We start from the raw sequence: 15,769 nt of genomic DNA on the forward strand, positions 1-15,769 counted from the left end.
CTGCAGCTGAGCGTGCTGGGCACATTGTGTTTTAATTCATTTAAAATGTTTTGATGACAAAGATGTGTTCATGTTGGCAGACGCAGTGATTATGCACCATTAAATGTGTTTGTCACAAGTGATTGGGAACCTGAACTGAATTCTTTACATCATGTAGTACTGCAAAGGTGACTGTCTAAGATCTCAGTTGTAATCAATAAAACTGACTCAGTGATAGGGATGGATGCCAGAAAAAACAAAAAAACTCAAAGGTTAGTGTGCTTACTCAAAGGTTTGGAATAGTGTGAGCTCACTCTCATGTTACTCTCTTGGATGTCTTCTGGTCGACTGCCATCATGAACCTGAAGCTCCTCTTCTTTTGTGTCTTCTTAGCGGTGCTCCTCACACCTGCTGAAGTATGTATTAATTGCGTTCAATAATCATATGCACTGGATGTTATTTACAATGTGGCAATGACTGTCAATAAAATGCAGTAGATCGTGTTGCTGTTTAAAAAGGTGAAGTCAGCAGCTTATCTGTTTGGATATGTGCGTGGCTTTTATGTGGTGTTGTCATTTGCAATGATTTTGTTTTTAATGCAGTTGAAACATAAAAAAGACAAACATCAGGAATCTTCACGTCATGGAACCGGCAAACACGAGAAGAAGAAACACAGAGGTCGGTTTGAGGATATACGTGAGGGTTAGTGCTTCTTTACATTACTTTCATAACATATATATTAAAAATATATATTTGAAATGTAGAATTTAAAGGACTAAACCTCTAAATCTAAAGGAAAGTGTTGTCTTAGACTTCTTCTTTAGGGTCTCGGATGATGAGGATGATGATGATGACCACCGTAATTCAGACTGGCTTTTGGAAATTCAGGCCTTAGACGGTGAGATATTAACAAACTACTGATGCAAATATGTGCAAAGGGAAGTTTTCTTTTAACAATACATAGGAAAGTCTTCATTTAAAGATAACAGTATGTTCTCATGTGTTGTTTCTCAGGCCGGTGTACCCCAAATCCTTGCCTTAACAACGGTGTGTGTAAGGAGAAAGGCAGGAGGCACTTCAAATGTGACTGTCCCAAACCTTTCAAGGGAAAAAAATGCGAGCGAGGTCTGAAGAAAAAAAAAACAACTTTTCTCCAATCTTTTGTCAAATTGCACTCATCAAATATGCAGAATGTAAAATGAGAAGACCTGAATTACTATAAAAATGTCCTTATGGTGTTATTCTCTCAGGTCCAGCAATTTGTAAAAGAGGTGGATGTGGGCATGGTGAATGTGTGCTGACTTCAACTCCTCCATACTACCAGTGCAAATGCAAGGAACCCTTTCAGCCTCCAGACTGCAGAACTGGTATATTGTTATTAAATAAGTCAAAATTCCTCTTTTGTGAGGGTTGTAGCAGTTACTGAAAGAAAACTTTTGTTTTATGAGACAATTTGTGTCATTTTTCTCCAAAGTTTCACTGTGTCAGCCTAATCCATGTAGAAATGGTGGCACATGCAACAGGGATGGAAATGACTTTGACTGCCACTGCCCTGAAGGGTTCAGAGGACGTTTCTGCCATGTTGGTAAATAAGTTGCTCTATATAAGTTATAATAAGTTCCTCTATATATTGTCTTCATTCTGCTGGTCTGAAATATTTATCATCGTAATTCACGTACTCACTGAGTGTTTTACATTTCTAAGGTCCAAACGACTGTTATGTGGATGATGGAGAATCATATCGGGGGAATGTGAGTGAGACAGATGATGGTGATGAGTGCCTCTACTGGAACTCACACTTCATCCTGGCAAGCGGTGTTAATCCCTTCACCTCCTTTGAGGACTCGGACGGTCTCGGTCCTCACAACTTCTGCAGGTCGGAAGTAATTACCTTTATACAGCCTGCAGACAGCATCTATGTTAGGTCTATCTCAGTCACATATTTTCTGATGCAGAAACCCGGATGGAGAGCCAAAGCCCTGGTGTTTTTTTAGAAGAGGCCGCATCTTAATGTGGGATTACTGTGATGTGAGAAAATGTCCTAAACCGACAAGTGAGTTTTAAAGTGACAGGCAAGTTATTGATTATAAATGGTTCCAGCAAAACAGCTGTGTCATCTTCTTGTGTCTGTGTTTTCAGGTAAGACGCCAACTGAGGTTGTCCCTACGCATCCTCAACCACCGCAGCCTGGACCGACACACCCTCAACCACCACAGCCTGAACCCACAAAGCCTCAACCACCGCAGCCTGAACCCACAAAGCCTCAACCACCGCAGCCTGAACCCACAAAGCCTCAACCACCGCAGCCTCAACCCACAAAGCCTCAACCACCGCAGCCTGAACCCACAAAGCCTCAACCACCGCAGCCTGAACCCACAAAGCCTCAACCACCGCAGCCTGGACCCACAAAGCCTCAACCAACTGCTAAGTTGCCAACACCTGCCATACCACCACCTGGGAAGCCCACCGAGGCACCAAAGCCTTCTGCACCATCTCTCACCCTCGCTCCTTTACCAACACAATTTGCCACCTGTGGTATACCTCAGCCAAAAAAGGCTCTTACCCGAATCTTTGGGGGTCTGAAAGTCAGTCCAGGGGCTATACCCTGGCAGGTTTCTGTGCAAGTGAAGCCAAAGGGCTCCTCTCTCCCATTTAATCATGTCTGTGGAGGAATTCTCATTGCAAGTTGCTGGGTGCTGACAGCTGGACACTGCATGTAAGGCTCCAATGTTGAAGACACAATTTATAGAAGATTACACGACATAATCTTGACTGATCTCTTTTGTTTTTATTTGCACAGTGAGCCAAACAAGGACATGCAGGTGCTTGCGGGAAGTCTGTCACTGAGTAAGCCAGACCTCGGAGCTCAAATCATACCAGTTCAAAAGGCTACTAAACATGCAAACTACAGGGAGACGTCTGCAGCTGTTTACAATGACATAGGTAACACTCGTCTTAAACGTCTTGCTTATTTTCTTTAGATGTTTTGCTCCGTTCCTTTTTGAGTTTGTGGTAACATCTACCTGAAATGGATTTCCAAAGGCTTGTTGAAGCTGAGTGGGAATCCTGGATTTTGTGCCAATGAGACCCAGTTTGTGAAGACAGCCTGTCTACCAAATGCGCAACTACCTGATGGGACAGAGTGCAAAATTTCTGGATGGGGTGCTACTGAGCAATGTATGTAAGACTACATAAAGGTTGCCATTTTTCCATGTACATTATTTGGCTTGTTTGATAAACACTTGATGTTTTCCATGTAAATGAACCTTTAAACCCTCACATTACACTGACACTGACATTACAGATGACATGTATTATATGGTGACAGATTTCCACATTATCTCTGCAGCTAATCTTGGTTCCAACCACCTGCTGGAGGCCAATGTCCTGCTGATCAACCAGGAAAAGTGCTCCGAACCTGTTGTTTATGGGAATATCCTGGGCAATTCCATGTTCTGTGCTGGCTACCTGGAAGGAGGGGTGGATTCCTGCCAGGTTAGTAAAGAACATTTAATAGTAAGATACCATTATTACAAATATATTAATAACGTATATAGGGATGGTGAGTTGTGTGCCATAGTGCATATAATCAGCTGTTCTTTTTTGTTTCAGGGGGACTCTGGAGGACCACTGACGTGTGTGCAGAACAACGCTAATGTTGTTTATGGTGTGGTGAGTTGGGGAGACCAGTGTGGGAAGAAGAACAAGCCTGGGGTCTACACACAGGTCACTCATTTCCTGGACTGGATCAGGGCAAATACTGAAGGAGCAATTTCATCAGCAACCCCTATTTCTCATTAGTAAGCCAGCCAGATCTCCAAATAGACCTAACTTTTCCTAAAACGTAATCAAATTAAGATTATTCAGACTGATAAAAAAATGTACTGCGCATTAGTTGAATGTGTTTCATCGGTTACACGTGAAAGACGGGAAACCCTCATTGCTGAACATCTTGAAAACATGATCCCACGTTATAACAAAAATGATACATGCATGGAAAAGATTCAAAGTCTTGAATTGCCTGATTAAACAAGCAAAGTGTGTTTCAGTGGCTGTATATGTATGGAACATAAGAAACAAAAAAACGGGAAAGGAAATCTAACAATAAGAAGATATATCATGTTTCCTCTAGAAAATGGGGCAAGCTGCATCAGTGATGAGGCTCCCTGAACCGAAAATGTCCTAAAGTTGTAACAGAATATTTACATAATGAAAATAAATGCTCCTTCTTTCTGTCGTGCTTTGTTGTGCCTGAATGTCCTCAGCAGGCTCAAGGGTGGCTGAACTTGCAACAAAACCCCTGATCGGTGCATAATGTTAAAAAAAAAAAAAAGAGCTACATTTACTAACTGTGCTGAATGTGGACTTTCAGATTGTGTCTTCTGCAGAAAGGTATTTATGCACAACAAGCAAAAGCATGACGCACAAATAATTGCGTAAATCAGACTGTTAAGTGTCTTGTCCTTTTGTAGACACACAGTGCAAATGTTCGTGTTATTTGACCTCAGTGAGTGCATTGTTTGCTGCAAGGGACAACAACTGTGTAGGGCCACTGACATGTGAGACTATATCCTCTGTGGTCTGGTGAGCTGAGAGGACAGTTGCACAAAGAGCAAACCAGTCGTTTACACGCGGGTCATTTACTTTCTGAACTGCATCAAGTCAAACATGAGAGCTGCTAAGCTGCAGAAATAGATAAGACTACGCCACAGAACAAAAGTAGTTTGAACCTGACACCACTTGATGAAATATTTAGTGTACATGTCAAATGCAGAAACGGTAATGCTGAAATGATTATATAACCGGAGTCTTGACATTAAAAAGTCACCATGCAGATATGACCTCTTATATATTATTATATAACATAATTTTAGCATTAACTTCCAGAGGTATTCCTTGAATGCACTTTTAGTTTTACCTGAGTCAGTGTCATGCAGGAAAACTTGATGATATTCATTCATTTTGACAGCTTAAAGCTGTGCAGCATGTTGGATATTTCCACCATGTAATTTTATGTGAGCACAAATGAAACATGGAATACATTTAAAATAATCCTGCACAGGTGGTTAAATATTTCCCGTGAGTTCACTTTTTTCCTTGTGTGTATGCCAATCCCAGTGGTCCTTTATCCAGAACAAGGTAAGAGGCTGTGTGTTGACTCCATTCATATCAATGCATGGGTTAAAAATGGGATAGAGAGGCTCTGTGCAGCACACACAGAAAGAGTGAAGCAGCATCATAGCGTCAGCATCGTAGAATGACAGCTCCCCCTTCTGGAGATTTACCAGTATACCTAGCTTTCTGACTCTCTTTGCAACTGACAGCTGTTTTTCCTGAGTATCATGACACGCCAGGTACTGTCCGTCCCCGTGGTAGATGCACCAAGATGTGTTATTTACACCCAGGCTGGAAGAACTCTGGCTTAAACTGCTTTTATTATCATCTGACCTTGTGGTCACACCTATCATCCAGAAGGGCTTGTCTTGGACAATGACCTCCCAGTAGTGCTGGCCATTGGTAAAACTGTCCTGAGCAAGGACGCTATACTGTGTGTCATATGGCTGAGGGCTCGGTCCTTCACCAAAAGGCTGGCGTTTCCAGAACACTTGTTTTCTGTCTTGGGATAATTCCAGCTTTGGATGGGCTGTTTTGAAGTCTAGAACAGGAGAGCTTAAGTCTGCAAATAAAAATATTCACTCAGTACACAGTTATAGAGATAATAGGTGTTGGTTTTATATTGCCAAACAAAAATCTTTACTAACATGACCACATTCGTGGAAAATGTTGGGACAGAGCTACCGAAAGGTCATCCACCAGCCTCTCTATTGTTCTCATCTTCTCAGGGTCACACAGATCCCTGCTAACTTCTTGCATTGGAGTCAAATCCAAGGGATCACTGCAATCAAGAAACAAAAATCATACCACAGGAAAGCTAAGTGAATGATGACAGTGTAAAGCAGTGTAAAGCCTCAATGTCCCAAATGGCTAATTTTATGTTACAAACTGCACTCAGCAATATACTCACCAAAGATTCTGTGAGGTGATTTGCTGTTTGAAAACAACAGAAACCATTTGAGCTGCATTTGTACAACACTTATGCTCACGGTGATACAATGACTTCATGTAAACCTACCTGCAGGAATCGCAGATCATTTGTTTCCTGGAGAAGAGATTTACTCGAGGCTCTGAATGTGTCTATGTCTTTGATCTGAGCCTCTACAATGGCCCTCTGGGCCTCCAGCCACTCTGTCATGTATGTCTCCTCTGCATCTATAATCTGCATCATCAGACGCTCATCGCCGTTCAGCACGACATGGATTCTGCTGTACTTGTCTGAGATTCTCTCTCTAAACTCTGCAGCAGACTTCTATGAGATAAATGCATTGTTATATTAACAAGAAGAGATTGTCAATAAAAAAACACGCTATTTAAAAGGGTGATTTTGTGTTGATTGTACCACTGTTTGTGTATACAGTGACTCCAAGTCCTTGATGGCATGTTCTGCTTCACTTCTCCTCTTCAGCAGCTGATTCATCGTGGTCTCCAGCATACTCTAGAGACAGAAATGCAACACGCTCCAAATAAAAAAATAAATAATGGGATAGAAAATAAAGAAGTATTCCAAACAAGTGATGAAACGAGAGATAATTACCTTGAAGTCTGCACTGGCTTCATGCAGTTGAGCGGCTTTGTGATGTTTGTGCGTCCCAACCAGGACACACAAACAGCACACGGGTACCTTTTCCTCCATGCAGAAGAGCTTAAGCTCATCACGGTGCTCCCTGCACTTCAGAGACAGCGGATCGCTGGTCACCTCCACCACTGTGTGCTCTCTCAGAGCAGACCTCTGTTGGTGCAGCAGGGCGTGAGCCTCGCACAGGGATGCATCACAGGTCAGACAGGTCCTTATGGCTACTGATGGCATCTCTATGCAGTGGTCACACGGAATAGTTGATGATTTGGTTTCACTACTTGTTGCTTGTAGCTCTGCTGCTGGCAGCCTGTTTGAGGTGAAGTCCTTTACTTTGGTCTGAAGGTCAGCATTTATCTCCAGGGTGAGGTCAGAGGGGAGAAATATCTGACACTCTGGACAGAAGAAAGGACCCGCATCAGACACATCGGTTTCCCAGACAGCCTGGATACAGGTGAGGCAGAAGTCATGTCCGCACTGGAGCGTCACAGGATCTATTAAGAAATCCTGGCACACAGGACACTTCAAAGTTTCCTCCACAGTCCCCATAGCTCTGTGTACACCTGTTATGGTAGCTCAGTGTGCAGTACACTGTGCTTCTGGCTGTCCTGCTCATTAATGTTTCACGGGCCTGTCTAGGCATGTGTACACCACTCACGTGCCTTTGTATCACATTACCAAAGATATTTTTTGTGTTTTTTTCAGTAGCAGTTTCAAATGACTGAATCTCATGGAAGCACACATCCTGAAAGGCACATTTCCAATAAACTGGACTAAACTACCCGTTATCTGTCCAGAATGCAAGGGCCATTCAATAATTAATGACAAAAAATGAAATCAGTTTACTGTGAAATTTCTTGAGTTGGGGATAGAGCTTTGATAAAGTCATCTCAACTTGAGATCCACATAAGACGCTTGATTCTCCCCTAGCTTTCAACCCACTCTTCCCCAAAAGGAAATCACCCGGAAGTCACGTGATTAGTTAAGCGCGCCTTGTTTTATTTTGTAAAGAAATAGGTCCGAAAACGGAAAACAGCAGTGTTTACTACCTCATTTGGTAATAGCCATAATTACATTACGTGAATTTTTACAAATATGTGTCATTTCATTGTCCTTAGAGGAGTCAGCATTACTTAAAAACTATGTCTTTAATATCTAATTTTAAACAATAATAATAAAATAGTATATATTGTCAATTATATATAGCATTTACTGTGATATTTGCGTTTATATGCTGTATTTAAATGTATATTGATGAAATTACCTTGTACTCTTTACGCAACCGAATAAGTTTCAATGTGAACTGTACTTGTGCTTCCCGTGTTGGCTCACGAAAGCTACAATTCCGGCGTACGTTAAAACTTTTTTTTTTCGTAAGCCAACATCTCACATCATTGACGTATCCAGATATTCTACGTACGCGTCGTTCGTGAATTGTTCTGTTTCGGCATTTCTCAAACAACGTGGGCTGTGGATGTGGCAGTGAAGCACTGCGATTCCGCCTGACAGCGTGTCTCCACTTTGCAGTGCACTTACAGGTGTAGCTGTGTTTGGTTTTCCAGGTCAGTAATCAGTGTTTTGTGAAAAATCTCTTCCGCCTATTCTGTCGAAAACAGAGGCAAGTGAGGCAGCTCATAACAGCCAACAGCTAGCTAGCATTAGCTGACCGCAGGTATGTTTTGGTAGAAGTACTTGACACGTAGCTACTACAGTCTCATAATTGCAAACTACGGTTAATTCATACGGTTTATGCAAATGAATAGCATCCAGCCTATTGACCAGCCTATTTTTTTTCGGGAAATGTTTCTAAGCTAACTTAATGCAAACAATCTTTAATGGGTCAGTATGTCAAGTTCAAGTATCGCACGGCACTGATAACAGAACGGTGTACGATGCAGAACTTTCCAGCGATAGAAAAACTTCATTTTCTTATTGTGCTTGCCATTTAAAACGTTGGTGTGGAGCTTGTTTATTTTACCCCAGAGCTGTTTCTCTCATTGTCATTTGTACCTGCAGCCATCAGAGTTTTGAATTCTCATATAAATAGCAGATGAGCTATGTCAGACATATGGATTTCCCCTGGGATCAATAAAGTTATTCCTATTCTTATTGGTAGGATAACCAAGCATTGTTTTTCTGTTCAGTACAGAGGTCCTGTGCTTTCAGTGCCATGTTTGCCAGGCTGGCTTCTTTCCCTCGCCTGCCATCCAAAATAAGGCAGTCAAATGTCAGTCCAGTCTCCATCAGAGCCTTTTCCCAGGCTAAATGTAAGTGATCAGCCAACTGCTTCATCATAGATGGAAAATACAAAAAAAAAAAAAATTATATATCAGAATCTCTTTGATGTATATGCCATAGTACTCTTTACTCCCTGGCTGCCTATACCTGTTAAAATGTGAGTGTTTTATTTCTCGCAGTTTCGCTCCCTCGCTCTCATGGGAAATCCTTTGCACACCGCAGCGAGTTGAAGCAGGCTAAGCGCATTGTAGTGAAACTTGGGAGCGCTGTGGTGACGCGTGGAGATGAGTGCGGTCTGGCACTTGGACGTCTGGCCTCAATAGTAGAGCAGGTAATATTGTTGATATGACATGTCTGTCATGGAGGAGTGAAAGAAGATCTTGAATGTCATTGTCTCTGTGTCCGTCAGGTGGCCATGCTGCAGAATCAAGGTAGGGAGATGATGATTGTCACAAGCGGTGCTGTGGCGTTTGGGAAGCAGCGGCTGAGACATGAGATACTGCTGTCTCAGAGCGTCAGACAAGCCTTACATTCTGGACAGAACCAACTCAAAGACATGGTGAATAAGCTTTAACGCAAAGAATTTAGGTCAACATTTTAATACATATACACATACTGTATAATAGTCAAAACATTTTTTCCTAATCTTGTTAATTTTGTTGACATCTCATTGTCTTTCAGTCAGTCCCAGTTCTGGAAGCAAGGGCGTGCGCTGCTGCTGGGCAGAGTGGTCTGATGGCGCTGTACGAAGCTATGTTCACCCAGTACAGCATCTGTACTGCGCAAGTATGGACTCGACTTTTCTCGCAAAATAAAAACCTACAGCATATTACAAAAATCCCACGTACTTCTTCACATTTCTGTCCACTTCCTTAGATTCTGGTCACTAATCTGGACTTTCACGATGAGCAGAAGCGCCGGAACCTAAACAGCACGCTACACGAACTGCTGCGTATGAATATCGTCCCGATAATTAACACCAATGATGCTGTTGTTCCACCCCCTGTTCCCAACAGTGACCTACAGGGAGTAAATGTGGGTACACTCTAAATGCGCATGCTGGGAATGCTAGATCTGGTGCACAGTTGTACTTTTTTTTCATACGCACCTCTTTGCACATGTGATGTTTACGTTGCACCTGAGTAAGAGAAGGAGGCTTTTATTAGCGTGTTAGCAACTGACAAGTTGTTAATCAACTGCAATGTTTTTTGCTCTTGGCTTAATGAAATACTGGTTTGTGTTTCAGGTAATAAGCATCAAAGATAATGATAGCTTAGCTGCACGGCTGGCTGTTGAAATGAAAGTAGACCTACTTATTGCCCTCTCTGATGTTCAAGGTACAGATGACAATAATAACTATTAATGTTTTCTTTAATTTACATTTAAGAATTCAAATTAATAGCCATCATGTTATTTATGTAAATGTGTAGAATATATTTATGTATTTAAAGCTTTATCAAATACATGAAATTAACTTTTTGCATACAGGCTTTTGGTCATATTTCCTTGATCAAAAGATATCCATATCTGTATGATTTTCTCCAGGATTATATGACAGCCCCCCAGGAACAGATGATGCCAAGCTCATTGATATATTCTATCCTGGAGACCAACAATCAATCACATTTGGCACTAAATCCAGAGTTGGTATTGGCGGCATGGAGGCAAAGGTCAGTGTAACAGATAATATTTTGTCTCAGTGTATAAAGAGAGAGAGTTGGTTCAGTAATGAAACTGTTGTATTACACTCAATCATGTGTGGACCAGGTGAAAGCAGCCCTCTGGGCACTGCAGGGTGGCACCTCTGTCGTCATTGCCAACGGCACAGATCCTAAAGTCACCGGTCACGTCATTACAGACATTGTGGAAGGGAAGAAAGTTGGCACCTTCTTCTCTGAAGTGAAACCTGCAGGTACTGGGTGAAACCACCCAGAAAGAGCATTTTATCCTTTTGTTTGTTTGAATATTTATGCTTGATTTTGATGTTGACACCACCAGGCCCAACTGTGGAGCAGCAGACAGACATGGCCCGACATGCAGGCAGGACTCTGGCCTCCCTGCTCCCTGAACAGGTAAGGAAAAAATAATTTTCCCAATAGGATGCACGGGTTCACCAAATTAACTACATCCTACATTGTAGTGGAAGTAGTGTCAGTTACTCTTCATTTTGGTTTGTGTTGATCACATTAAGATTTATACGTTTGTTTTTCCAGAGAGGGGAGATCATCTGCTGTCTTGCTGAGTTGCTTACAGAGAAGAAAGAAGAAATTCTTAATGCCAACAAGAAAGACATGGAGCTAGCATCAACATTAGGTACAGAGGCAAAGTGCTGACACACTGACTTTATCCACAGCGACATGCAGACGTGTTCTCTTCCACCTGTAGCATGCATTGAAGGGCTCAGACCAAATGGTAGTCAGCACTTTTTGGTATTTATGTAATGTAAAAGAAATTCTATTCCTATTTTGGCATGAGTCATTTTGTGCAGCATACCACAGCAAATCAAAGTTGTATTTCCTCTTTATAGATCTATATGCTACTGCGTTGCCAGCATTTTTGCTCTTTCTTTTACCCGTACAGGTCGTCTGTCCCAGCCTCTGATCAATCGCCTGAGTCTGTCAACTGCCAAGCTGAACAGTCTTGCCATTGGGCTGCGTCAGCTTGCTGTTTCCTCCAGGAATAGCGTTGGTCGGGTACTGAGGAGGACTAGAGTGGCCAATAACCTAGAGCTGGAACAGATCACTGTCCCCATAGGTGTCCTGCTGGTCATCTTTGAGTCACGCCCTGATTGTCTCCCACAGGTCAGATATCCAGTTCAATTCAGTTGTTTTACTTATATAGTACCAAATCACAACAGTCACCTCAAGGTGGTTTATATTGTGAGGTAAAGACCCTACAATTAAAAAAAAAAACAACAATCAGACAACCCCCATGAGTAAGCACTTGGGGGCAGTGGGAAGGAAAAACTCCCTTTTAACAGGAAGAAACCTCCAGCAGAACCAGGCTCAGGGAGGGGCGGTCATCTGCTGGGGCTGGTTTTGGGTGAGGGGAGGGAGACAGGACAAAAGATATGCTGTGAAAGAGAGCCAGAGATTAATACTGATCAAATGCAGAGTGGTGTGTAAACAAAGTGAAAAGAGGTGAGTAATGACCCATAGTGCATCATGGGAAGCCCCTCTAGTAGTCTTGGCCTATTACAACATAAATAAGGGAGGGTTCAGGGTTACCTGATCCAGCCCTACTATAAACTTTATCAAAAATGAACATTTTGATCTTAAAAGTAGAGAGGATGTCTATCTCACAAATCCAGACTGAGAGCTGGTTCCACAGAAGAGGAGCCTCCCATTCTATTTTTAAATATCCTAGGAACCACAAGTAAACCAGGAGTCTGAGAGCGAAGTGCTCTATTAGGGTGATATGGTTCTATGAGGACTTTAAGAGAAGATGGGGTCTGATTTTTCAAGACCTTGTATATGAGAAGAAGGATTTTAAATTAGATTTTGGATATAACAGCGAGCTAATGAAGAGAAGCCAATATGGTAGAAATATTCTCTCTCTCTCTCTCTCTCTCTCTCTCTCTCTCTCTCTCTCTCTCTCTCTCTCTCTCTCTCTCTCTCTCTCTCTCTCTCTGTCTCTCTCTCTCTCTCTCTCTCTCTCTCTCTCTCTCTGTCTCTCTCTCTCCCTCCCTCCCTCCCTCCCTCTCTTTATAGAGCAACAAACTCTTTTTCCAGGCTAACTGAATCTTCTAAATTACTGAGATGCCATTCCCTCTCCAGTTTACGTTTTGTCTGCTTTAAGTTGCACATTTTTGAGTTATACCAAGGAGTCAATCACTTCTAGTTTGAGGCCTGTTTTTCCAGAGGAGCCACAGTATCCAAAGCTGTATGCAGTGAGGATGTAACACTGTTAATTATAGACTTCCGGGAGTAGAATATAGGTAGTTGCTCTGCACTGTGGTGGCACATTGCACTGAAGAGGACAATAGAGGAATTGTATCCTTAAACTTAACACTTTAAGAAAGACTTCTACTGTAACTAAATTTATTTCCCACTGTTGTGTAATCCATTATTGTAAATTTAAATGTTATTAAGAAATGATCAGACAAAAAGAGGGTTTTCAGAGTGTGATTAAAAGTGGTGGGTGGGCTCATTTACATTTTGAGAGAAGCTACTCGAGTCTAATAATAGATTAAATGCAGCGTTGACCCACTCAGAGAACAATTTAAGGAGAGCACGTGGCTAAACATGGCAGGTCTGATTGGGGAGGTGCCCAGAGAGCCTGAGCTTGCAAAGTCATATTAACTTTAGTGACCTCCGATTGACATAACCGGGTGTCATTGCTGCCGATGTGAATTATTATTTTACGAAATTTAAGTTTAGCCTTAGCCAGCAGTTTCAAATTTCCATGAACGTCGCCTGCTTTGGCCCCTGGAAGACAGTCGACTATGGTCGCTGGTCTCTCTAACTTCACGTTTCTTAAAACAGAGCCACCAATAACCAGAGCTTGTTCCTCAGTGGGTGTGTTGCAGAGTGAAGGGAAAAATATATATATTTGAGTCTTTGGCTTTATATGTGTGTGTGACATTTTTAATACTGTATTACAGGTGTCAGCACTAGCAATTGCCAGTGGAAATGCTTTGCTCCTGAAGGGTGGCAAAGAAGCCTCCAACACCAACAAAATTCTCCATCAACTCACTCAAGAAGCCCTTTCAATTCATGGTGTAGCAGATGCCATTCAGCTGGTAAGAGTGAAAGACTTGTATTGTTGAAATCTCATTTTAGTTTTCTTTGTTATAGCATTTTATTCTTGTGATACACTAAAAGAATTTATGCTGTAGGTGAGCACACGTGAGGAAGTTGAGGATCTGTGCAGACTAGACAAGTTGATCGACCTGATCATTCCGAGGGGCTCGTCCCAGCTAGTCCGGGGCATCCAGAAGGCAGCGAAGGGCATTCCTGTTTTGGGCCACAGTGAGGGCATCTGTCATGTCTACATAGACAGCGATGCCAGCATTGACAAAGCCATCGATATTAGTAGGTTTTAACTTGCATTTATCTTACAATTTTTACTAATGCAAACTGACTGTTTTTGCTATGGTTTGGTTTTGGTTAGGCTTTTTTATTGCTTTGTATATGTTTCCTTTTTTCTAAGATGCCCAGAAGCTGTGGTTATTAATTTTGGGAAACGCTGAACTGCTGAATTAATATACAAACTATGTTTCCTTCCAGTCAAAGACTCCAAATGTGACTACCCTGCTGCCTGCAATGCCATGGAGACTCTTCTTATTCACAGAGATTTGCTGCGTACGCCTATGTTTGACCAGATCATTGACATGCTGAGAACAGAAGAAGTAGGAAACACTTGCACAACGTGATTGAAAAAAAATTAAAGTTGTTTATTTTTGATGGATTATTTCATTATTCCTTTAACAAACCACTGGCTGTTGCTTTCTCACAGGTAAAGATTCATGCTGGCCCCCGGTTTGCATCCTATTTAACTTTCAGCCCATCTGAGGTGAAGTCACTGAGGACAGAGTATGGGGACCTGGAATGCTGCATTGAGGTTGTTGACAGCATGCAGGATGCTGTGGACCACATCCACAAATACGGCAGCTCCCACACTGATGTCGTTGTTACAGAGAATGAAGAAACAGCCGAACAGTTTCTGCAGCAGGTGGACAGCGCCTGCGTATTCTGGAACGCCAGCTCGCGCTTTGCTGATGGCTACCGCTTTGGCCTTGGTATGCATTTAGTGTTAAATGAACCTAAACTAGCACTGTCTTGAAAGTAATACAAGGTATTTAATTTAACTCTACTTATTTTGCAGGAGCTGAGGTTGGCATCAGTACAGCACGGATACATGCCAGAGGACCTGTAGGTTTGGAGGGACTTTTGACCACCAAATGGGTCCTTCGAGGGGAGGGACACGCTGTGGCTGACTTCTCTGAGCAAGGCAGCATGAAATACCTTCATGAAAACATTCCTGTGCCCCAGGGGAGTTTTAATTAGGTGTCAGCAAAACAAGTCAAGATAACAGATGTCCACATAGGGTTTATTTAAAAGTTTGTGTCTGTCATTAGAATTTCAACTCTCGAGCTGCTTCACAATCCTGTTTAGATCTGTTTTGTTGGTGCTTGGAAAAATGGAGACATCTTTTATCAGACAGCCAACATCATGGTTTTGTGAACCTAAATGTGAAAATCCATGCTTTACCCAAGAAAACTGACTGGTTGCTAAATAAATGAGAGAAAAAAATGTAAAAGTAAAACATAATGTAGGAATGGACAAAGGTCTTTCCACTCCCAGCTCATGTTTGTAATTGGATCTAAAGAAATCATTGTTCCAGCTGTGATTTTTTAATTTATTTTTCTATATGCACACTCTCCTGGGGTCTTGCTTATCCGTGGTCTTGTTTTGGATTTAGTTTGCTGTTTTTTTTCCTTTTTGCACAGATAATGTAATAAATATGTATGATGTACAGTTCTTTAATTATGGTTTTTGTGTTTTGTTTGTAAAAAAAGCTTTTGCTGAAAAATCTGCATAATTTCCATCACCTTACATTCCATTTAGTTTCCCAAACATGGATTATTAGCGCCCAAGCACGAAACGTGCGAAGGCCCTATTGCAATTATTTTATTTTTCCTTTTAGTGTGGGACTGTGCTTGTTCCCACACCTGGGAAAAAATTTAGCCTAACTTTGCACATAGACTGTAAGCAAATAGAAATAAGTGAACATCTGCAAACAGCAGTAGTTTTAGATGGTATATAATTGCCTTTATTATCGCCATAATAAGAGAGAGGGGAAAGGAAGAGAGTAAAGGAAAGATAGAAGGGTCACTGGAATAAAAGCCCTAAAATACGG

General features: G+C 41.8%; 3 protein-coding genes across 4 annotated transcripts; 2 read left to right on the top strand and 1 right to left on the bottom strand.

Moving 5' to 3' along the window:
- Positions 1-235: 235 nt before the first annotated feature.
- On the top strand, positions 236-4,423 carry LOC115793141 (hyaluronan-binding protein 2). Its single transcript, XM_030747962.1, has 13 exons — positions 236-395; positions 582-681; positions 791-877; positions 994-1,104; positions 1,230-1,346; positions 1,454-1,564; positions 1,684-1,855; positions 1,935-2,032; positions 2,119-2,695; positions 2,780-2,922; positions 3,022-3,156; positions 3,329-3,474; positions 3,592-4,423. The coding sequence occupies exons 1-13, from the start codon at positions 336-338 to the stop codon at positions 3,778-3,780; spliced, it is 2,046 nt and encodes a 681-aa protein (XP_030603822.1). The 5' UTR covers positions 236-335; the 3' UTR covers positions 3,781-4,423.
- A 593-nt stretch (positions 4,424-5,016) lies between these two features.
- LOC115793142 (E3 ubiquitin/ISG15 ligase TRIM25) lies at positions 5,017-7,287 on the bottom strand. The gene is given in 5 exon segments (XM_075074423.1): positions 5,017-5,656; positions 5,742-5,875; positions 6,005-6,027; positions 6,113-6,532; positions 6,632-7,287. Coding segments are annotated over 5 exon segments (1,776 nt in total). The 5' UTR covers positions 7,220-7,287; the 3' UTR covers positions 5,017-5,045.
- A 791-nt stretch (positions 7,288-8,078) lies between these two features.
- On the top strand, positions 8,079-15,380 carry LOC115793140 (delta-1-pyrroline-5-carboxylate synthase-like). 2 transcript variants are annotated; one of them, XM_030747960.1, is made up of 17 exons: positions 8,079-8,232; positions 8,815-8,937; positions 9,088-9,239; positions 9,318-9,467; positions 9,590-9,694; positions 9,785-9,943; positions 10,155-10,245; positions 10,454-10,578; positions 10,676-10,820; positions 10,907-10,980; positions 11,122-11,221; positions 11,489-11,709; positions 13,512-13,649; positions 13,746-13,941; positions 14,137-14,258; positions 14,366-14,648; positions 14,735-15,380. In XM_030747960.1, exons 2-17 carry the CDS (start codon positions 8,841-8,843, stop codon positions 14,914-14,916), a joined length of 2,340 nt encoding a protein of 779 aa, XP_030603820.1. In that variant the 5' UTR covers positions 8,079-8,232; positions 8,815-8,840; the 3' UTR covers positions 14,917-15,380. The 2 variants fall into 2 exon arrangements, with proteins under 2 accessions (XP_030603820.1, XP_030603821.1); XM_030747961.1 differs by having other exon boundaries at positions 8,089-8,232; positions 8,820-8,937.
- The last annotated feature ends 389 nt before the right edge of the window (positions 15,381-15,769 follow it).

This window comes from Archocentrus centrarchus, chromosome 15 (assembly GCF_007364275.1).
Source record: "Archocentrus centrarchus isolate MPI-CPG fArcCen1 chromosome 15, fArcCen1, whole genome shotgun sequence".
In the NCBI taxonomy this organism is placed as follows: Eukaryota; Metazoa; Chordata; class Actinopteri; order Cichliformes; family Cichlidae; genus Archocentrus; species Archocentrus centrarchus.